The following is a 22,991-nucleotide window of genomic DNA, read 5'->3' as shown; positions in this document are numbered from 1 at the left end:
GTCCAATCCTGCTTCCATTGAAGTCAATAGCAAAACTCTCAGGGGCTATCAAATGAGTAGGGCCAAGCCCCAGGAAAATTCAGAGATCCCTGTTACTACTAGAGCACATTTCTAAGCAGCACTGGCTTGCCAAGAAAAATAGACTCATTTAACTTTGCCTACTTTCCCCTTATCCTGTGCTAGAGGATACTATTAATTCAGTAAACTCCCTGATAAAGAAACACGACTACAGATGTGAAGGAGAGGACAAAATGCATTGTCCGTGTAAGGTACAAGTTGAAATACAGTTCTTAATAAATGGGCATTTCTTCATAGCTCAAATCAGCTGTGAGTTTATCATACACAGAAAAGCCTATCCTGTCTTGGCTAGAGAATAAGCAGCTCACATTTACTCATCTCTGTGTAAAACCTGCAACAAGAGCTTAAACTGTGAATGCAAAAAAGTTTATTAGCATAAAAAATACATGTCCAGTAATCAACATTAAAACTGTTTCCCAGCATCATGTGTGCTCTCATTACAGATCCAGCATTTGCTCATTAGCTTTAGTTTATTAAGAAACCATACATTTTATGTAAACACATTCACAAGATGAAACTTGCAGAGATAGCATCTCAGGTATCACGTGGGCACACAAAGAGTTAAATAAGAGAACCAGTTACAGCAATATAAAAGTGGTCAGTGAAGCATTATACATTTGGATAAAATACTCTAGAAGAGGAAAACATAGTAGAAACTTTTGGAACATGGGAGGTAAGTAAAAAAACCCAGATTTTTTCAAAGTATAACTGAGGAGATTAATATAATTCTGAAGCATTTCCCTTAATGCTTGTATAATCCAACTAATCTAAAGAGTGTTATACATAATGATGTAATTATCTGGTTCCATGTAAGCTCTGGGTGGTTAAGTATGTTTTAATAGTACTAAAAATTGTGATATATCACACAAACACTGATTGGAAAGAAAAATGAATGTTAAACTCAGGTCTAACATTTCTAGCTGCCTTTTTGATAGCATATTAAATAGAGGTAGATGTCTAATATTAGTGGTCTAGCTATTCTAGCAAGAGCCTTAAGTGTATTGTCAAGTTTTTACTTTTGAAGCCAAGCTGAAGTGGCTTCACAAACAGAGGAAAATCTTTCAAAAAGTCAGCCAGAAGACCTGTGGTGCTGATGGGAGTAGTTTCAAATGCATCTACCTACTATGAAGAGTGGAATACCTGTTCAGACCACTGTAAGGGACACCATTGCTCAAGCACTACAGCTCATGCATTCGTTTTAGCAGAAAAGTGGAAGTAAGTTTGTTCATTTCCTATGCTTATTTCACACAAGCTGAACCATGGTTGCTCATCTGGCTGAAGACTAATCTAAATACGACTGTAGGGTACCACGGCGGCGAATGTCACATGTCCAGCAATGGAAACCACCTCCCAAGGAATTGGCATGGCGAATATTCACTTTAATTGTAGAAATGCCTGTAAGTGAAAAATATACATTGGAGAACATAACAAGAAAAGAAAAAAGATTGACACGTTAGGCACTGGTTAGAATTTTAAACAATGCTCAGAGGTCGCACACGGCTGCATGTGTGTCGTATGAAATATTTCATTCCCATTTGTTAAGAATTCCTCTGCTCAGTACTGACTCAACCTCTAGCCAAAGTTAGGAACATAGTCTGTTTATTCCAGCCACACCCTCAGCCATATACAGTGCCGGGAGTGAGACATTGTCTGGTGTGTGTTACAATGTCCTGATCAAAAAACAAAAACAAAAAAAATCAGCCTTTGTTGTAGGAATGTGAAGAATCAGAAAAGCCAATATGCATTTAGGATTGTTTTCTACAGGTATCTCAGCATGAGTGATTGGAGTTTAGTAGATACAGAATATGCTCTTTTAAAATACTGACTTTCTTAAAATCTGATATTCAAATGTGCTCAGAGCTTACAACACATTTCCTTGGTGCACTGCAAGAGAAAGAGGCAGTTAAACTCATTTCCTGGGAACAAGTCGAGCTCCATTTCTGAGCTACAGTTCTGCTCACACAAAACACCAAAAGGCAGACTGAGATCAGTGCACAAAAAACTTCTCAAGTGTGCATTCTCACTCCAGAGACTTCAATAGCTCATGAGTTTGCAGCACTCCGGAGCACTGGCTGCTCAGAAGAGCCGGTTAGGTTTGGTTTTTTCCCTGCACCACTATAAAGTGACTGATAGCAAGTCTGTGAACTGGAAATTATTTGTTCTGAGTCCAGCAACTCAGTCAGTGAAGCTCAAGTCTCAAGGATGTATCCTTGACTCGCACCAAAAGAGCTTTATGTTTTCGAAGCACTATACAGTAACTCCTCACTTAACGTCATCCCCGTTAATGTTTCGTTGTTAAGTCACTGATCTATTAGAGAATATACTCATTTAAAGTTGCGCAATGTTTGCTTAGAATGTTGTTTGACCGTGGGGGCTTAGAACCAGGGTGGGCCGGCAGCCCTCCATCAGCTCCTCTTCACCCTCCCCCAGTGCTTCCCACCCGCCGGCGGCCCCATGGATCAGCAACTCTCCCCTGCCTCCCGCTTGCAGCAATCAGCTGTTTCCTGATTCTCATACTGAAGTAGTTCTGCTCATATGATCATTGCTAGCATAATTTCATAGAAACATAGGGCTGGAACGGACCCTGAGAGGTCAGCAAATCCAGCCTTCTTCACTGAGGCAGGACCAAGCAAATCTAAATGATGCCTGATAGCTGTATGTCCAACCTGTTCTTAAAAACAATGACGAGGATTCTGCAACCGCCTTTGGAAGCCTATTCCAGGGTTTAGCTACCCTTATAGTTAGAAGGTTCTTCCTAAAAACTGACCTAAATTATCCTTGCTGTAGATTAAGCCCATTACTTCTTCTCCTACCTTCAGCGGACATGGAGAACAATTGATCCCTATCCTCTTTATAACAGCCCTTAATATATTTGAAGACTTATCGGGTCCCCCTTTAGTCATTCCTCCCCCCCCCCCAAGACTAAATGTGCCTAATTTTTCAAACTTTTCCTCACAGGTTTTCTAAGCCTTTTATCATGTTTGTTGCTGTCCTCTGGACTCTCTCCAGTTGTAGTGGGGTCAGAATCCAATTCACTGATCAAACTGAAGCCTTATTTTCCAGTCTGTTTAACAGAAATTAAACAATGTAGTGGGGTGGTCACCTGCTCCTGCCCTTCAGGGCTTAAAATAGTCCAGGAGAGGGCTGGGGCTGTGGGCTAGAAGCTGGGCTGATTGGGGAAGTAGCCGCAGCTGGGCCATGCCCCAATCAGGGCCCAGCTGGCCCTTATAAAGGCTGGGAGCCAGAAGCTCAGTCCAACTCTCTCTGGCTGGAGAGAGATAGGCCTAGCTGCAGGGGAACTCACCTGGGGACCTAGAGTAAGGCAGGGCTGGGAAAGGCCTCAGGGGCTGGGAAGCCCTAGGCCAGCAACTCCCCAGGTTGCAGGGCCTGGTCCCAGGCCCATATAGATATTGGGGTTGCAGAGGGGCAGCCTGAGGGTGGGTAAAGGCAGCCAGTCCAAACCTCTTGTTACCTGTGATGATTGGCTTTTACACTGCCAGGGTGCGGGGACTAGATGGTCACTGGCAGTAGCCACAACTGAGGCAATGTGAGGATAGTGGGTGGGGAGACCCAGGGGATGGGGGTACTGCCAGGGTGGCAGCACCCAAGGCAAGGGCACCGGGTCCTGGGATGGACCGGGGGCCAGTGGTAAGGCGGATCACCAGCCTGTGGAGGGTGCTCTGGGCTGGAAATGGAGCTAATTCCCAAGGATGACCAGCAGGAGGTGCCGCCGGGTGAGTCTGAACACTTACAAACAAAAAACATACTGAGAGATGAAAAGACAACCTGACAGCTTCAGTCAAAATACTGTAGTTTTGTCACAATTCAGAAACCGTGAATGCTACTACTACTGCAAGTGCTTTGGGGGATAGGATTAAAATTCAAAATGATCTGGACAAACAGGAGAAATTATCTGAGGTGAACAGGATGAAATCCAAGGACAAATGCAAAGTATTCCTCTTAGGAAGGAAAAATCAGCTGCACACATACAAAATGGGAAATGCCTGCCTATGAAGGAGTACTGCAGAAAGTGATCTGGGGGTCATAGTGGATCACAAGCTAAATATGAGTCAACAGTGTAACACTGTTGCGAAAAAAAAAAAAAAATGGTTCTGGGGTGTATTAGCAGGAGTACTGGAAGCAAGATCTGAGAAGTAATTCTTCTGCTCTACTCGGCCCTGATTAGGCCTCAACTGGAGTATTGTGTCCAGTTCTGGGCGCCACATTTCAGGAAAGATGTGGACACATTGGAGAAAGTCCAGAGAAGAGCAACAAAAATTATTAAAAGTCTATAAAATATGACCTATGAGGGAAGACTGGAAAAAAAATTGGGTTTGTTTAGTCTGGAAAAGAGAAGACCGGGGATATGATAGTTTTCAAGTACATAAAAGATTGTTACAAGGAGGAGGGAGAAAAATTGTTCTCTTTAACCTCTGAGAATAGGACAAGAAGCAATGGGCTTGAATTGCAGCAAGGGTGGCTTAGGTTGGACATTAGGAAAAACCTCCTGACTGTCAGGGTGGTTAAGCACTGGAATAAATTGCCTGGCAGGGTTGTAGAATCTCCATCATTGGAGATTTTTAAGAAAAGGTTAGACAAACACCTGTCAGGGATGGTCTAGATAATACTTAGTCCTGCCATGAGTGCAGGGGACTGGACTAGATGACCTCTCGAGGTCCCTTCCAGTCCTATGATTCCATGATTAGTTGCCAGCTATCTCCTCACAAGTATAGAATGTGTCTCCAGTGCTTATTGCTAAGATTTAAGTTTCTGCATACCCTTTTTCAAATGTGACTGAGGTACTTGGATTCATTGACTCCATCTCTTCTCTGGCAGCAAATTTTCACAGGCTGTTCCCCATCCCCTTCCTAATATGCAATAAAATTCATTTTAGATAATTAGTATGAGTTCTCCTCTTTTCCACATGCCAGTAGGTGGAGGAATGAACTTTACCCTGCCACAGGGTTATTCCCAGAAACTGTCACTCCTGTGACAGTTAACGGAGCTGAAATACCTTTGTCAAGTATTCTCAGCTTCTCTGAAAAGAATTCAAAAGTACACAATGTTTCAAACTGAAACTCTAAATTTTTAAATGGAGTTTGGCTACAAAGGATAAATAAGGCTATTGGAATGCATTGATGTTAGTTGTGTGCTCATGTTTTTTACAAAAATCTCTAACCACATTCATGTAAGTGAGTGGTGTACTGTAAGTAATTAAATGACCAGTTCTCACTCATTAATTCAGCAGTTGAGAGTTCTTTCATTTAAAGGTACAGTGCTATTTGTACCACCTGTTAAGAGTGCAACCTTCGTTCATAGGTACAAACATAACTGACATCTTAAGATAATCCATTTCAAGCTTAGTGTGTAAACAAAATCAGGACATACCTATATTTTCAAACATCTTCTGAATTGGAGTCTCATGGGCATCCACCATCACTCGTTTTTCATCCAGCATTAAGACATTCATGGAGAGCCATTTTGAAGACATCCATAGTGGGTGGTCTAAAAGCATTAAAATGGTTCTCAGTACTGCAGTTATACATTTTGTATCGTTTTTGCGTTACACACTGAAAACCAATCTGTCTTTAAAAAGAAGCAGTAGCAGAGTGAACTCAACATACCATCTGGGATAAGTGGCAATGGAGGATGAATCACTGTCCAGCCTGCTTTCTTGAAGAATTCAATCTGAAAGATATTCAGTTTAAACACTCAGTATTTTATCACTGCCTCCCCAACTCTGTGCATCTTGTCCATGCTCTTCTTCATAGCACACCCTCCCTCTCCCCAAATTACCAAGCCACAACCCTCTCCTTATTCAAGTTCCTTCTACAAATCCACTTTTCATGTAAGCACAATTACGAATTCTTTCAAAGTTTCGTCACTAAAGTATCAGCATTAGTTTTTGTGGATTTTGCACACTACAGATATACAGCTTAAGAGACGAGATTTCATGTAAAAACAGTTCAGCCTCACTGATTAAAATGGATTTATGAACGGTAAATGGTATTTCATTGCATATTTGTAGCAGTATTTCTTTTGTGTTATTGCACAAAGGACTAGTTATATCATAGAAGGTTAGGGTTGGAAGGGACCTCAGGAGGTCATCTAGTCCAACCCCCTGCTTGAAGCAGGACCAATCCCCAATTGTTACCCCAGATCCCTAAATGGCCCCCTCAAGGATTGAACTCACAACCCTGGGTTTAGCAGGCCAATGCTCAAACCACTGAGCTATCCCTTCCCCCAATGAGACTTCTATTTAAGGACACAGAATTTTGCAGAATAATATACTGCTATTCTTCCTATGAATCATGCTTCACAGAAAACATGGAGCAGGAATAAACTGAATCCTGGTACAGCTTATTTAACAAACAGCACCAGTCTATGGGCATTCTAGGGAATAGTTTATTTTTACTACACAATATTTACTCTAACTATACAATGTCTTCCCAAAACAAATGGGACAATTTGGTTAAAGAAAACTCCTGATTGACAGGTATTTATTAGTCCAGGACACAGAACAGCACATGCTGGAGGGTGCTTTTGCAGGATCTCCTTGCTAAAAAGGAGCTCTGCTTCTGTCCTACATGGGACTGTGTTATACCATCAATATACTCAGCAGAGTTTTCAGAAACAAAGGACAGACATTCCCAGCAAGTGTACTTACATAAACTGACCAAGTAGCACTGCTTCCTCTTGTGGTCAGCATTATGAGAAAAAAAATCCTGCTCCCTCACCTTCCAATCTTTGTGTGCACATTCATCTCTAGTACACAGGCTTGGCAGTCTAAGCTGCAGGAGACTTTTGTGGGGAGGGTAGGGGAGGGCCTTCAAATATTGGCAACACATCCTGGTTGTTACAATCTAAAATGCTTCTGTAAACTCAGTAACTCTTTGGGGCAGGGGCAGTCTTAACTTTGTTCTGTGCCCGTACAGTACCTGGCACAATGGAGTTCTGACTGCAGTCCCCAGGTACGAGCACATTACAAATATGTATGTTGTTAAACTGAAATGTTCCCTCCTTCCCTCTGCCCTTGCACTGGTTAGAAGTATTAACCCCCAATCCTATAACAAAGCATGTGCTGGGTTTCTATGTTTGTCCTGGCTCCTTCCCTTCAAAGTATTTCTCGGGGTTATTTCACAGCTGAATGGGGAAGAGGTTTCTGAACTCTCTTCCTACTGGTACAGCTTCAGTAACTGTTCAGTAACTGTTGACAGACAAGACGACTTTTAGAATAAATACAAAGAAAAAATATCCAGCCGAAGAGCTAAGGGGTCTCTGGACCCAGGAGATGATATAAGTGACGTACAAATGCTACAGAAGTAGAATAGCTATTTTATATATTTTCCTTGAGATTCTATGCTACCTAATATGCAAGGGGCAACTTTCATATATTTACAGTCTACCCACATAATAAAAGGGTGAAGTTACATGTATCCCACATGTCCTTTCTAAAGGGGGAGGAAGGAGCGGTGCGGGGAGGGAAGAGCTGAACTGGATCATTTTTGTTGTGCTCAGAGGTGGAGTTCCAATGAATTCAGATTCAGATTCAGTTCAGAATTCAGATTTAAAAGACATTCTTCACAGCCACCCAATCACTATGCAAATCCCTGCCCTCAGATTGACTGAGGGCATCTAGCAGCTAGAGCACAAGAATTTACATGACTGAAAAAGAACCACGCGGTTATGAATCAGTAATTGCACGCTGCCATTCACTCCAGGCAAGCTGACTGCAATATAGTTTTGTTTCTTTCCCCCCATACACTGTTACGGTCTTACCTGGTGGCACGGACGATCTGGGTTGGACAGCACAAGGCCAGGCCCAATGATGTTAAGCGTGGCATCAATGTGCATGGGGTTAGGATCCTTAAAGGACAAAGTATGCACTCTATATTCTGGCGCAAGATGTCTCCGCATCCACTCAATGCCTGAATTGTTGGTAACCTGGAAATGTGACCGATTGTAGATTTGGTTTTAGCTTTATAAGCTACGACATACCGAACATTTGGTCTTGCTTACTTAAAAAATGCTAATTATTTGATGTAGTTATTATAAAAACAATTTGTGCACTCACTAACAACCTATCATGTCAGCTATGCTGCGTTCTCATCTTGCATGTCAGACATCTTATTTATGTAGGATAACTTTCACTTTCACTGTCAACTATACTGTTTTACCTTTAGAGAAATTCAGTAACTAAAATATAGAGAAATTATAGGAAGCAGACTGTCTACCTGGCTTCTCTGCACAAAAATATCTCTTCCAGCTCTAATGAAGTCAGCAGCATCAAAGCATGGCTCAAATTCAGTTGTCACAAATTTTCCCTGAGCAGCCAGTTTATGTCGGTCTTGTACTGAGCGGATGGGGTAATCCTGGTTGTAAGAGAGAAGACAAAGCAAACATAACAAATTTAGCCTGGTTGAATTACTAGTGGGAAAGCTTTGATGCTACACGTATGCTGGAGTTCAGAAAATAGCTGTGTTTATATTGGTATCTGGCATGTTCCTTGAAGATAAAGCGGTTTTCTTGTTTTTGGAGTGAAAACAAAGAAAGCATGAATGAGGATCATTGGCATACACCTTCAAGTAGCTGGAGTAACCAGCAGCTTGTTAAGTGCATTCAGGAACAGGTGGTGCTTTAAATAAAGAAATACAGTCAGTTGTTGCATACAAAAAATGGACTGCCCTTGACAGTGGTTCTCTCTGGACTGAGATTACCGAACTTTGACATAGGATGTGGCTCAGTTAACAAAAAGCCCTTGTGTAACTGCCAGCCTAACAAATTGTTGCACACACTGTGTGGGTAAATAAATTGCAGGCTTAGAAGTCTAACGAAGTTGCAGTTTGTGCTTTTGTCACATTTTAGAATGGAGAAGTCACAACCCCCTAGCCAAACACGCAATACTTTAACCAAGAAGGTAAGACCTTCTGAGATTTTTTAAATACTTATAGCATCAAAGAGATATAGTACCATTAAAAACAGATCATGTGAAACTACCCAGAGTGGGCACCAAAGTGCTGATGCCTTTGCTGAAAGACAGAATATACCGCAAAGAACAAAAAGAAGCTGAATAAATATGTCTTGAAATATGCTGTGAGGGCGGTCTAATCCAGCTCTGGCAGGCCACTAACACTGAGAAAGTGCCACCCCACAACCAATCTTACCTACTACAAAGAGGCAGAAGGTAAAAGATTTCTCTTCTGTAGTCAGCCCCGGAATATTCAGGACTTTAGATAGCTACCAAAACTGTGAAAGCCAGTATGTAAAACTGCCTAGAAACTGGCCTTTGGTGAGGTATAAAGTAGAAAGAGTCATTGCAGAACTTTGAAGGAAAGCAGCTGCATGCTATGTATCCACTGACTTCTGCTGTATTGTAACTGCAGTAAAGGAGGGCTTACACCCTAAATTAAGATAAATCTCACACTCAAGGAATTCTAAGTCATTACACAAAACTCAAAAAGAAAATTATTTCAAAAGTCCCAACCAATTTCTTCAGCAAAGAATATTTTGATAAGCGTTTTAATTTTGAACATCTTTCACCTTAATGAACAGAGAAGGGGCCAAAGAGTCTTCAATAATGGAAAATACAACGGATTATTCTAGCTGATAAGTGTTAAGGACAAGGCCTGGTTAACTTTAGAAAGGAAAAGAAATTCTTTACTTATCACAACAATATGACCTGATATTTTAAATCAGGTCTGCAGATTTGAGAAGTCTAGATTACTTTTCACCACTTATGCTATTTTTTACATTTCTCCCCCTTTGGATAATGAAAATAGACTGGTTCACTTATTTAGCTATAACCACTGTCAGTTTCACATCTGGTTCTCACTTAGGGCAGCTCTTGCTAAGGAGTTTGGGCTAGGAACACTGCATGAGAACATTTAAGCCCCATTTAAGCCTCACCAAACTTCCCACACACAATAAACCTACAATACTGATTTTTTTTTATTTCAACATTAAAAGAAATATGTTAATAGTTTTGTAAAGTTTCCCAAACCTAAATTGGAGGCTGAAACTAGCCAAAGCAAATTTTCTGAAAACATCCCCTGACGTTATGAAGACAAGGTGAGAGTGATACCTGGTCATAGAGTTCATCGGCCATTGTGGGTTTGGGAGCAGTTGTCCATTTGGCACCCCGGTGGAAGTAGTCTTTGATGACTGGCCTGTATGCTCTGTATTCAAAGAAACGAGCACGCCAAGCCATTGGTGCTTCGATAATTTCATTTCCAACTACCAACAAGATGTCTCTTGGCATGGCAGCATACATACCTACAAGGAAAAAAACACATTAGAACTGATTAGGCTATTGGAACAGTTATTTCAGCCTAGGGATGCATGTCTACAACCGAGACAATCACTGCACTCCTGAATGAACTCACAGGAAAATGATAAAAAGACTAAAACACTATTGCCTGTGGATGAACACTTTTCACAAAGCGACCACTCTACGTCTGACCTATCAGTCCTCATACTCAAAGGAAATTGGCACAACACTTTCAGAAGACAAGCCTGAAGCTTAAATTCATAACTTTGTTAGACATTAAAATCATGGACTGAACAGAGACAATGGATTTATGGTTTATTACAACAAGCTGCAACCCACCAATCCCCCCTTTTTGTCCTATGACTGCAAAGGTGTTAATGGGTCACTCTACCTTGAATGATCCTTTAGAATACATGCTAACTACTTACTCTAAAAAAGAAAAGGAGTACTTGTGGCACCTTAGAGACTAACCAATTTATTTGAGCATGAGCTCACGAAAGCTCATGCTCAAATAAATTGGTTAGTCTCTAAGGTGCCACAAGTACTCCTTTTCTTTTTGCGAATACAGACTAACACGGCTGTTCCTCTGAAACCTGTACTTACTCTAAACAATCCTTTCCCAGACCTGAAGCAGAGCTCCATGTGGCTTGAAAGCTTGTCTCTCCTCAGCAGAAGTTGGTTGGATAAAAGATTAACTCACTGCTCTGGGACTGACAACTATACTGCGTGCTACAGGCAAGAATGTCTATTATTTTTAAAAAGACAAGATTGTTTAAAAAATAAAAAAAATAAAACTTTTAAAAATCTTCTGTTACCACACCTAAAATTACTAGAATTGAAAGATTAGAGAAACGTTTCTCAAATCTTTCAAGTCTTTCAGTTTGTTCACTTTCTCCGTTGGATGGCACTGTGGGCCGTCATTTTGTTCCTGTTGCCCCTATTTGTGTGGGCTTTCAAACAGCCACAAAGAATTTTTTTTTAAAACCATAAAAATTGGAAGGGCAATTCCTGATTATTTTCCCCTTTTTTCCCCAATGGTAGTGTCCCTTTAAACCAGATAGCACACCTCACTGCAGTTAGCAATCTGAAGTTGCCCAAAGCCTGTTTCATTACCAAATCAAAGCTACCCATAATCTACAAATGTCCAGAGTATCTGGGTTAATGCAACTTAACTGGGGTAATTATTAATGAACTTCCCCAAATGCCTAATTTAAAACATGTAGGTGAGAGAGAGGGGTTTGCCCCTTTTATAAAAATAGAAAAATGGAAGAGAGAAATGAAAGATATTGAGGAATTACATTTGAGTAAGTGGTGAGCACAAACTCCAAATTAAAAACGCTAGACAATTTTTCTAACTAGGAAGTTAGTATAACATACCAAACCAGACCACTAAAGCACCATCAAAAGAGGTGACCAGTTCACAAGACAATCCTACTGTACTGCAGGAAGATGGACAAAACCTTTTACAAGAAAAATCATTTGCCTGTCTAAGATGCTAGGAGTTTCCACTGTCACTCCCTGATTCCTGAGAAATATTGGTTTAAAATAGAAACAAACAAAAAAAATATAAATCTAAGGACACATTTGACATTTAAAATAATGAGAGATCCTGCAGCTCGGTCACCACTAACAGCAAGTGGTGCAAGAGTTTCACCTATTTGTCATTTTGATCCATGTTGTAAGCAGTGTTTAGATTTCATAGAAGCTCTTGAACTAGAGGGGGGATCTCAAAGGCCTGCTAGCCCATCCCACAGTAAAACGGAAAGGATCTAACTCCTTGGACTAGGTGCCCAACAGATATAGTGTAAGTACCTCAGCTGGAGAATGCTATTTACCTGTAGACTCAAAGTCAGGTGTTTTATATCTGACTGACCAGTCAATTGGCTCAGGCCTCTTAACAATTACTCCTTCCATTTTCAGAATATTGCACATTTCTTCAATTTCAGCAATAGCTTTTTTCAAGTGATCTCTGGGGAAGCTCTGTCCTCCAAACTTCTGATAGAATCCCCAGTTCTTTTCGTATGTGTTGGCCTGAAAATAAAAGATGACAGAAGTAGCCATAAGAACGCTGCGATATTTGGTTATACTTTATACAGTGCAGTTGATTGTGGTATTTACACATTACTGTTCTTGTGAAAGGTTTCTCAACCTTGTTTCTCTATTGACTCCACATTTGCCAACTCATATCCCTCATCTGTGCCTCAAAAAGCTTTGTAGCTATTTCTGCAGTACTTCCGAGGAGGCAAAGAAAGAACTATCAGTGGTTTACAGGACCCTCTAGCATCTAGGGACTCGAGACAAGGGAATAGGAGAAGGCTCATGACTGCCGATAATGCCACTAGGACAGGAGTTGGCAGCGCTTAACACGTGTATAACATTTTAAATACTATTTGTGTGTACAATTGATGTGGTTTGTGCATCTATGTTCTATGGCCTGCCATTTGCACATGTCAGTTCTTGAAAAGCATACGTGCTTCCGTGAAGACCACTTTTTGGCAATCTGCCTCTGCATGATCAGTGAGGTGTGTGGCTCAGCCAACAGTTACATCTGTCTCTGGAGTTAAATTTCAGTAGTACATGTTGAGAAGGTTCAGACATCCAGAAGATAAATAGCTCCAACACCAGTTACAGTCTGCAAGTACTGTCTGCTGCCAAGATTAAGAGATCTACAAATAGCAGAAAGAGACCTGAGAATAAAAGTGGCCTGGAATGTGAGAAGAGCATAAATTTCTTCACAACCTGCAAGTTCAGCGTTTATCTCTCAGAGAGAATTTTCAAGCTATTTCATCCATTCATCTTACATCTCTTTATACAGATGTGTCCACTCCATGTGACTTTATTACTTGTCACCATAAAAGGAGACCAGTAATCTAAGTCGAGAAATACTTCCCTCTACTCAGAAAGCGTTCCCCTCAGAGTGACCTCCAGAGCCAGCACTAGGCATAAGCCTACTAAGCAATTGCTTAGGGCCTGAGCAGATCAAGGGACCCACTACTTGCTTTTTATTATAAGAACCTGCCTTTTTTTTTTTATGGGGGGAGGGGGCAAAAATATTCCTGCTTAGAGCCCTCAGTGGGCTAGCACCACACTGGCTGACCTCACTGGTTGTCCTGACTAAAGCCACATACCAAAGAATAAATCAATCCATCTGTGCGTTATGGCAACCTGAGTTCGGTCATGAAGCTTTCATCCACACCATCTGTTACCATTTTTCATTTTACAAACATCTCTCAACCCGCATGCCTGAAATCTTAAGATTCTCTCAGAGTAGGAGCATTAAGACAGCACCAAGACTGAGGGTTTTGAAAAAATATTCACTCCACTGAAAGAAAGAACATAGTACTGGGGTTCACTTTTCTTTCACATATGCAAACACTTGTGTCTGCTACAGATGGGGGCACTCTGTACATGTGCAAAAACCAAAGAACTGCTTTGAAAAGCTGTAGTGGCAGTTGTCTGTCTGAACAAAGACTTGAACCCTACGTGAGTGCAAAATGAAGTGACTAAGAGCAGATATCCTTCTAAACTGCTTTTTTATTATTACTTAACATTTATTCTCCAGCATTGCCCAAATGCCCATGTCAAGACAGGGGCCTCATTATACCAGACACTGTGCAAACACATCAGACATGTAACTCCACCCTGAAGAGTTTATAATTTAAAAAGGCCAAACAGACAAACAGTCATAGAATGACCTGGAGGGGAAATGCCAGTGGTACAGGTTTTGTTACTTGTTTCACTGATTTACTGTGCTCCCCTCCACCCTGTTCACCCCACAGAAATTTTTACTTTACTTTTAATTTTATTTTATTCCATTCAGCCACCACATCTCATAGTCTCTCACTTCAGTACTGTCATGAACTAGTTCTGTTGATGTCAGGGATTCTGAAAGCATCCTGAGGTCTGATAGTTGGCTCCCCCAGTGGGGCAGAAGGGGATTTATGCCATACTTTTGGGAAAGAAAAGTGTTCTGGAGGGGGAAGGAGCAGAAGGTTAATTCACTTCCGCTTGTCAGACCCTGATTAACACAGACACTATAGCCATGTGCCTGGAGCCCCTGAGCCTGTGATGATTTTGAAGTCTCGGCTTTCATTTTAGAAGGATTATGTTTCTAGCCCTTACAATGGTGAAAAAAAAGCTAGAAAACATGACCAGAGGATCACTGGTGCTTTGGTCTGCCTCAGTCTGCAAACAGCCAGAAACAACAGCTATGAGGGGTGTGAACTGCCCTATTGATCTAACAAGGCTGTTAACTCTGAAACCCACTGCTCCGAGAGGAATGCCTACGCAGTAAGAGACTGTATGTATGGGGCCCTCACAGCTGCCAATCCATTGTGGCTCTTCTGGAGTGGTGTCAGGAGAGGTCATGCAGAGAGGAGTAGATGGAAGCTGGGACCTCCCTCCTCTGCAAGAGGCTCCGGCTCCCCTGCACACAGGGAACGATGTTCATGGGATACCACCACCAGCCAGCCTGCCTGACCAGGAGTGACAGTGAGCCCTCCTCAACAGTCCCTACCACTGCCCCCCCAAGGAGCAACAGCAGGGCCACAGCAGGCGGGGTACAGCCTTGAGATGGGGCTGTGACCACACTGAGGGGGATAGGCAATGGTGCCCATCGGAGGCTTGCCAGACTGACTTTAGCCAACCCTGCCACTCGACGCTCTGCCTGCCTACTTACTCCTGCCATGGTCCTACAGCAGTGAAGGAAAAAATCCAGCCACTCACAAGGAAGTTTTAAAATTCTATGTGTCCAAACACACTACTCAGTTCCCGGGTATGGAAGGGACAGAGGCCTCTGCAGGGCCACCCTACCCACTGGTTCAAGCAGCTCCTCTTGCTTCCTTTTGTGAGCAAAGCTATTTTCTTTTCCAGGCAAGGTCTGGGTAATTTGATCACCTCTCAGACTTTACCAGCTGTTCAGAAGACACGTGTTGATCATGTGAAGTACTCAGCATTCCAATGGAATCCAGTTCAGTTAACAAGACAAGTTTGTCATACAGGATACATGCAAGTTATTTCCAGAGCCACCAAGAATATATCTGGGCACAGTGAAGACTAGAAAGTCCTTGCCCCTTTTCCCCCTGCTATACATTGTCTCACTCTGTTTCCCTCTCTCCCCTTCCCAAGAAATAACAGAACAGACCTATGAGCATGGATCACCACACTGATAGCATAATCTGGTTACAAAACTGTCTTAACCAGCCTAGATAACCCTAGTGTAAAGATGATCCTGTATTGACCCACACACCATCCCTGCTCTGAGCATAGCTGGGGAAAAGAGTGCATGGCAGGAATGTCCCTATATCACAATGATCCTGGGCTGAGATTTCAGTCCCTGTGAAAACTTAGAGCAGTCTGAGGGCTGCTCTGATTGCACAGGGAGAACAGCTGGCAGGGCAGCACCAGAATCGGAGACGAGCAAAGAGCTTTAGAATGTCTTTGCACAGCACCCCATGACTTGTGTTCTGTTGTACCTGAGAAATTGACCAAATGCTTTTAGAATGTTTAGGTGCACTTTGCACACTTCTGCATAGTCCCCTGCCCTCTCCCAAAGCTGGCCACAACACTGAGTCCTCTGATACCATCAGGCAGCGCCCGTTCTAGGGATGGGTGATCAGGGCAGTTGTCCTGGGCACCAACTTCCAGAGGATGCCATCACACCCACTACGCTTTTTCTCCCTCTGCCCTGATTGGCCAGCTGTTTTTGCTCAGCTCTGATTGGTCAGCTTCCCCCCTTCCCTTCCCAGCCTCCTTCCTCCTCTACTGATTGGCCAGCCTAGTGCAGGTTTTGGGAGGGAGGGTGGGTTGGCTCAGCCACTAGGTGGCGGGGGCCCACAAACACATTTTTCTGCTCTAGCCAGCAACACAGCTAGAGCCACTCCTGCCTTCAAGTCCAGTCAGACATTGTTTCCTGTCTGATACTACACTGATCTTTATGCTTCTCATGATACAGCTCAAGAAGCAAGAAATATAGTTCACAGGCAGGACAATCTCAATAACCATACCAGAGGAACTTGAATAGCTTCCGCCTCCTGAGCTCCTCTGCATCCCCCCCTCTTTCACACTCACCCGGGTACTGACAAAGATTTCACTATTGGAAACAAGGCATCCCATGAAGTTTTGAATCTAGCCTTCCTGGGAGACTGCGGCCATCTTAAGTACATGGGACCCTGGATTCTGCCTTCTATCACCAGCCTTGCCTGTTCACATTTCCCTTCCCTGCTACCAAGTTTGAAATGGGAGAGTAATACCTGTGCTAGCCATATTGCAAGACAGGTGACAGATATGCAGATGAAGCAGCTATACCTTCTTACTTCTGGCTACCTACATAAAAGCTAGGATACTTCAGTAGAGCCTGAAAGAGTCATGGCTACAATGTGAAAAATGTTACCAAAACGCTATTAAACTGCCCTATTTTTATTTCACACTGTCAGAACCTGTTTAAAAAGAAGCTCTATCCTTTCTAAGCATCTTGCTTCTACCAGATTTAATGATGTCAGAGCCAACATTTGACATCACTTCCTGTGTAGTGAACTGTGGTTTCTAATCATGGTATTGTGACCTCACTAATGACTCCAGCTGGTTAAATTTATATTTACTTACCTGAGAAGCAATAAATGGGAAGTACATTACTGGTGAAAGTCTATTATAAATATTCATATTGAGTAAAGAAAAGGAATACAATTTAGTACATTTCATATCTAGTTATGTATTTGATGTAAAGTTAATGTTCTCCAGTTATATGTTCAAACTAGATTAAGAGAGACATTTCATAAAGAGGAAAGAGACTCATGTCAAAATAATGCAGAAACTTGTTAATACAATATTTTATAATTAGCACAAAGTGAACTCTTTCTTCTCTACTTAATAAAGATATATCAGAGAGCTGTAACAAGGCCTCTTTACTAAGAATTCATTATTTTCACAAAATATACTACAAAATATTTACTAGCATATGCTGAAGTATAAAATACTTGTAGGGTTCAAATATTAGTTTAAAACTGAATTACCACATGCGACCACATCCAGGATGTGAGGAGTTTTTGGGTTTTTTTAAGTTCACAAAGGATCTCCCTGTTATTAGTGTGAATTAGCAAATCTGTCGTATTACCCTTCTAACGCTATCCCAAATGTGGCACTGATGCTTATGGAGATCCTTCCACATGCTTTATACCACCCAGGTGCTCAGTCAGTGCCAGCTCTAATTATATTCATCTCAGACATGTAGCGGTACCATGGTTCTATTCATTCTTTCCTCCTTCTTAGGCCATGCACATCATTTACAGATTACAGCCAAAAGACCGACGTGAATGCCAAAAGCAAGCCTCACAAATTGCAATAGGATACAGTGACTGCCGCCAGGGTTTACTGCACAACTATTTCAAATAAGTAGTTTGCATGAGACACAGTATAGCAGCAGCTGAACTGCAGTAAGGAAAGAAAAACTATAGAAGCAAAATACATGTGCATAAATGTGTCTTACTTGGGAGTTCTGTATTCACTCACTAGACATGTTCCATATACTCTTGGAGTTTTCCCAAGTGGGTTATAAGCCCCCTGTCTTCCCTTTGCAGAGTAGTCTCATTACACTATACTTTCAATTTCTTGAAGGTAGCAGTGTTATGAAAGTTGCCCATGTTCTATGGGGACTTGTTTAAATACATGGAACTATGATGCTTTTCAGAACAACAGGCCAATGAATGCTTCCAACAACATACAGTATGTATGTCTGCACTTCCTCCAGAGAATTTAGTACTTTAACCAAAGATGTGAAATTTTTGAGTTATGGATGAAATTCTATACTTGACATACCTCACTATGCGATAGATATTGCAGCTGGCACATGGGGAAAATTGTTCACTAAAATTAAATGCTCAAGCAAGCACTAGAACTGGATTAAAATGTAGTAGCAACAGCAGCACGTATTTTAATATTTACCAGCCTTAGAAATACAGTAGTTTTAATGAAGTTAAGGGGATTTGGCAAGAGTTAAGAGGATAGAATTTTGCCCATAATATCAGAAGTCAGCAACAAAGCAAGACAAAACTTTTCTTCATGCCCTTTAGAGTTCCTTCATGACATATAGATATGACCTCAGATGTTTTTAAAATACGCTGTTGTCTGCTTTTTCTTTTACATTATAAATAGCATGTTCTGATTTCCTTCTTTTCCTGGAAGACTGGGAATCTTTTGGAGGGCCAGAAATGGGGTATCAAAACTGGAAGATGAAGAGCTGGAAGCTGCTGCTCTCCATGGATGAAATCCAGGCCCCATTCAAACCAATGGCAACATTTCCATTAACCAGTCAGTGGTGCCAGGGTTTTACCCCAAGTGTCCACATGATAGGAGACAGGGGTAGTGAATGAATCTTATGTTTGGAGGTGGGGAGGAGCATTCTTTACAGTTCTCCTGAAACCTGATGGTCTAATCTCTAAACTGCATTTCTGGAAGGTTAAAAATCTTTTCATTCCACTTTCAGAATAAGTAAATGAGCAGAAATCCTGTTAGAAGTTTGGCATCGCAGTAGTTTAATTCCTCTTTTTAAAGCATTTCAATTCATTTGTAATTAATGGAAGATTTTAAACATATACACCAAAAAATAAGTTGAAATAAAGCACCTGAAAATAGAACTAAATTTGAGAGCCAAGGGTTAGATCATGTTTGTTCTGCAACCTTAATTCAAAATACACTTGGAAAACAGACGTTTCCATACATTGTTGTATCTACTGTCTGGGATTTCCAGTGAAGAGCTTTCTATTTAAATAAAACAATCATCCTAACTTGCAGATAGAACTTTATACTCTGTCTCAAAGCCTGCAGTGTCAGTGGCCAGACTGGCTATGACTATAAGCCATGCACTCAGCCAGAAGCAACAGAAGGCAGATGCACCTGCCCAGAATAATCCCCCTCCTATATGTTTTCATCTGGCCTAATTTATACCGTAGAAACTGCTTTACTAATTCTACTAGGGAGTACGTCAGAACAGAAGTAGGATCAAAACCCGAAGCCACAATACTGAAAAATACTGAACTTTTATGTACACAGATCTGGATGCTGCCTGAACCCTTATCACATGGCTGTTTTGAAGACAGTACATATAACTCCAGTATGATGCCCTGGCTAGTCCAGAATCAGGAAGTAAACGAGAACCTAATTACATTGGGTTATAGTAACAAGCAAGTGGTAATACAGGTGTTGATTCTTAGCACATGCCTTTGGCCAAAGAGCAAATGAGGGTCATCAGTAGAAGAGAAGAAAAAGGTAGCTTTCAAACTTTCTGCAACCTTAGTTCATTTTCAGACTGTGCACAAGAGACTTGAATAATGCACATAATAATCAAGTTAATAATTGCCACAATTTTTATCAACTCTAGAATTTGAGTTAAAAAATGTAGTCGTTCTAGGAGCAGCACGTTGGTTAAACACTGGTATTAAGGTATTTTGAACTCTACTTTTAAACTTATTTTTGTTAACTCTGTATGTACTCATGTACCTGAAAACTAAAAGATGTTATACATAAAAAGGCATTTTAGTTTTTTCAATATAAGAATTTTACCTTAACCTCCACAGAAAAAGGAGGGACAAAGGCATTTTCAGCTCTCCCCACAATTACTTCTTCCAGGGGGTCCCATTCATTGTACGAGCAGACAGGGCAGTCCTCGGGAACAGGGGCAGTGGCCTTATTGTCATCAACAGCACAGGAATTCTGGGAGGCGGCAGCTGCCTGGGTGCTCTGGAAAGTTCGCTGCACCCATCCTGTAAAGGATCTTCCAAGCTTAAAGGGGGGGGGGAGAGAGGAACAAATCAGCTCTAACACACAACTCTATTACAAAAATAAGAGGAGGATTAAGTACGTAGTGTATTTTACAGAATATTTTCAGTGCACTTTGCTTTACCCAAAAGGCTTTTTACACCATAAAGGTTCTTTATTACCACTGTAATCTTAAAGGACATTTCACCTTTAAAGGAAAAAACACCCATGTTAGACAATGGTTAACTGTTTAATGGTCAAACTTCAACAGTTACAGCTAATTTGGCCCCCTCTAGATTCATAGAGGCAGGAACAGGAGCGATGAATGGGGCAAAGTTACTTTTGCAACAGCTGCTATTGTACCTGTTTCACTAATTTGGATTGTATGTGCCCTGCAGAACTGGGGACGACTGGGAATGTAAAATACTGGGATTTGGGCACAATACAAATAAAGCTTTTCAAAGCTGGAAGTGAAATTGTAGCAAGTTAAACATATTCCATTAATTGTGTTTCTTCCACATCAAAACGTAGACTGTTGTAGCTCGAAAACAGAAAGAAAAATTTGTAATCTGAAAAACTAGCTCCCCACCCTCCAAAGATTTACATAGAAACTTCAGGTTTCAGAGGAACAGCCGTGTTAGTCTGTATTCGCAAAAGGAAAGGAGTACTTGTGGCACCTTAGAGACTAACCAATTTATTATTAAACTTCAGTCACATTAGCCTGGACCCTGCATACTGAAGTTTATGTATACCTGGCTTTCCTAGATTCTCACTGCCTCTCCCCCACTCTCACAGTGCTCTAAGCAATTCCCTAGCCACCTAAACCCCACTAGTTGAACTAGTCCCCTGGATGGATTCCCAGAGCCCCAGCTGTTCGCTTACCAGCTGCTAGCCAGCCAGTCGGTCTATTCCTGCCGTAGCAAACACACAAAATGTGGCAGAGCCTGCGGGGAGCTGCTAATGTTCACACACACCCCATTACAGGGTGGGGGGTCTGAGTGGTTGCTGGGTCAGCACAACCCCTCCTCAGCCCAAGGCACCATGCAGGGTGGGAATCAGGCTCCCAGCTTCAGCAGGGTCATTGCCTTGCTGCTGGTTACGCCAGGTTGCTCCAGACCAGGTTAGCTCAGCATAAGGCTCTGGTCCAGGGTCTTCTCTCCCTAAATTGAGCAGCTTGGCCCCCGCAGGCAGCGAATGGAAACAGGGCTCTGCTCAAGGACCGGGAGCCCCAGTGATAACCAGGGGGGCTCTGCCCAGCTGCTAAGGGGAGAAAGGAGGCTTCCTCCCAGCCAGAGAGATGTGGCTTGTATAACAACCGTGAACCAGCTGGGTTCAAGGGGAGCGCTCACTGCTCCTACTATGCATACCATGCTAGCACCCCCAAATAACCCACCCAGAGCCCCCTTCTGCACCCCCAATAACCCCAGGATGGCTCCGTAACCCCTAGTGCATCCTTCTGCACCCCCACCAGAGGCCCCAAAGTACCTCTCCTGCACCCCAAATAACTCCCAGAGAGCCCCCAGTAACCCCATAGTCCCCTCTTCTGCACCCCCAATAACCCCAGGGCGGCTCCAGTAACCCCTAGTGCCCCCCTTCTGCACCCCCACCACAGCCCCCAAAGTGTCCCCTCAGCACCCCCAATAACTCCCTAGTGCCCCATCCTGCACCCCCAATGAATCCCAGCGCACCCCCAGTAACCCCATAGTACCCACTTCTGCATCCTCAGTAACCCCAGGGCAGCTCCAGTAACCCCTAGTGCCCCCTTCTGCACCCCCAATAACCCCAGGGCGGCTCCAGTGACCCCAAGTGCCCCCTTCTGCACCCCTACCACAGCCCCGAGAGTGCCCCCTTCTGCACCCTCAATAACCTCCTAGTGCCCCCTTTTGCACCCCCACCAGAGCCCCCGCAATAAGCCCCTAGTACCTCCTTCTACACTCCCTCCAATAACCCCCACCTATCTCCAGGGCAGCCCCCGGTCTGACTCTGCACACACGGCCCACCCAGAGAGCCGCCTCTGCACCCCCAGCACCGCGGTCCCCAGAGCGAGCGCCCGCGCCCGCGCCCCCCGGGCTCTGCCCTGCAGCAGGGGTGGGCTCGGTACCCACCCGGGACCCGATGTAATGCGCCGCCTCGGCCCCCCTGCTCCCTCCGCGCAGGCACCGCACTCGCAGCATCGCTCCGCAGCTGGCCCCGGGAACGAGCCCAGCCCAGCCCAGCCCTTGCGCAGCGCCCAGCGAGGGACCGAGCCGCTCCCCGCGGCCTTTATATCCGCTCCCCCACCCTCCAGCCTCCCGCTCCCTCCCTATTGGCTGCCGCGGGGCCGCTGTCAGCAGAGCGGCCCCCGGCTCCTTCCCTTTGTGCAGCCGGGCTGCAGGAGGGGACGCAGAAGAGGCTCCCTCCAAGCTTCCCTGCCAGCCCCAGGGCACATCCCTTTGGCCCAAGCACTAACAACACCTTGGTCTCCTTGGTCACTAGGGTGCTTGGTGCTCTCCCAAGATGAAAGGCAACCCCTGTGATCAGTGTCATCCAGCCCATTAACGATCCTTATTGTTGCTCTCTAGGGTGTCTTCCCCACAGCTTGATTGACAATACATTGGTCTGTTTCACTTCAACTAGCGAGTCCGGGCCTCTGGTCTGTTTTCACGCTGCTCCTCTTTACAATTTCATACACTTTCCAGAAGTCTCTCATGCTAGTCTCTGCCCGATCAGCTAATACCAGTGCTCTTAATTAGAGCTGTCCCCTATAATGGAGGATTCTGAGATTTCACATATATTTGTTTTTGGTCTGAATGCTCTGCAAAAGAAAATTCGGGGGGGGGGGGAAGAGAACTATTTTGGATTGATCTAAAGTTTTCATTTTTACAACACTGAAATGTTGTTTTGATTTCTACTTTAC

At 43.1% G+C, this 22,991-nt stretch overlaps 1 protein-coding gene across 2 annotated transcripts; it reads right to left on the bottom strand.

Moving 5' to 3' along the window:
- Positions 1 to 422: 422 nt before the first annotated feature.
- GATM (glycine amidinotransferase) lies at positions 423 to 22,353 on the bottom strand. 2 transcript variants are annotated; one of them, XM_048867409.2, is made up of 10 exons: positions 22,201 to 22,353; positions 19,901 to 20,119; positions 12,181 to 12,376; positions 10,160 to 10,350; positions 8,313 to 8,450; positions 7,858 to 8,022; positions 5,703 to 5,766; positions 5,467 to 5,583; positions 4,857 to 4,946; positions 1,352 to 1,473 (listed from the first exon to the last, which is right to left on the bottom strand). In XM_048867409.2, exons 1-9 carry the CDS (start codon positions 22,267 to 22,269, stop codon positions 4,888 to 4,890), a joined length of 1,218 nt encoding a protein of 405 aa, XP_048723366.1. In that variant the 5' UTR covers positions 22,270 to 22,353; the 3' UTR covers positions 1,352 to 1,473; positions 4,857 to 4,887. The 2 variants fall into 2 exon arrangements, with proteins under 2 accessions (XP_048723365.1, XP_048723366.1); XM_048867408.2 differs by lacking the exon at positions 4,857 to 4,946 and having other exon boundaries at positions 423 to 1,473.
- Between the last annotated feature and the right edge of the window lie 638 nt (positions 22,354 to 22,991).

The sequence above is a fragment of the Caretta caretta genome, chromosome 10 (genome assembly GCF_965140235.1).
Source record: "Caretta caretta isolate rCarCar2 chromosome 10, rCarCar1.hap1, whole genome shotgun sequence".
NCBI lineage: Eukaryota > Metazoa > Chordata > Testudines > Cheloniidae > Caretta > Caretta caretta.
The sequence above is the reverse complement of the archived record's forward strand: the minus strand, read 5'-3'. Positions and strand labels throughout refer to the sequence as shown.

Excerpts from the sequence above, each read along its gene's own strand:
- GATM (XM_048867408.2), bottom strand. The coding sequence starts at position 22,269 with ATGCTGCGAGTGCGGTGCCTGCGCGGAGGGAGCAGGGGGGCCGAGGCG. Across the intron at positions 20,120-22,200 it reads CGCATTACATCGGGTCCCGG|CTTGGAAGATCCTTTACAGG; the intron begins GTGGGTACCGAG and ends CCCCCCTTTAAG. Across the intron at positions 8,451-10,159 it reads CCGATGAACTCTATGACCAG|GATTACCCCATCCGCTCAGT; the intron begins GTATCACTCTCA and ends TCTTACAACCAG.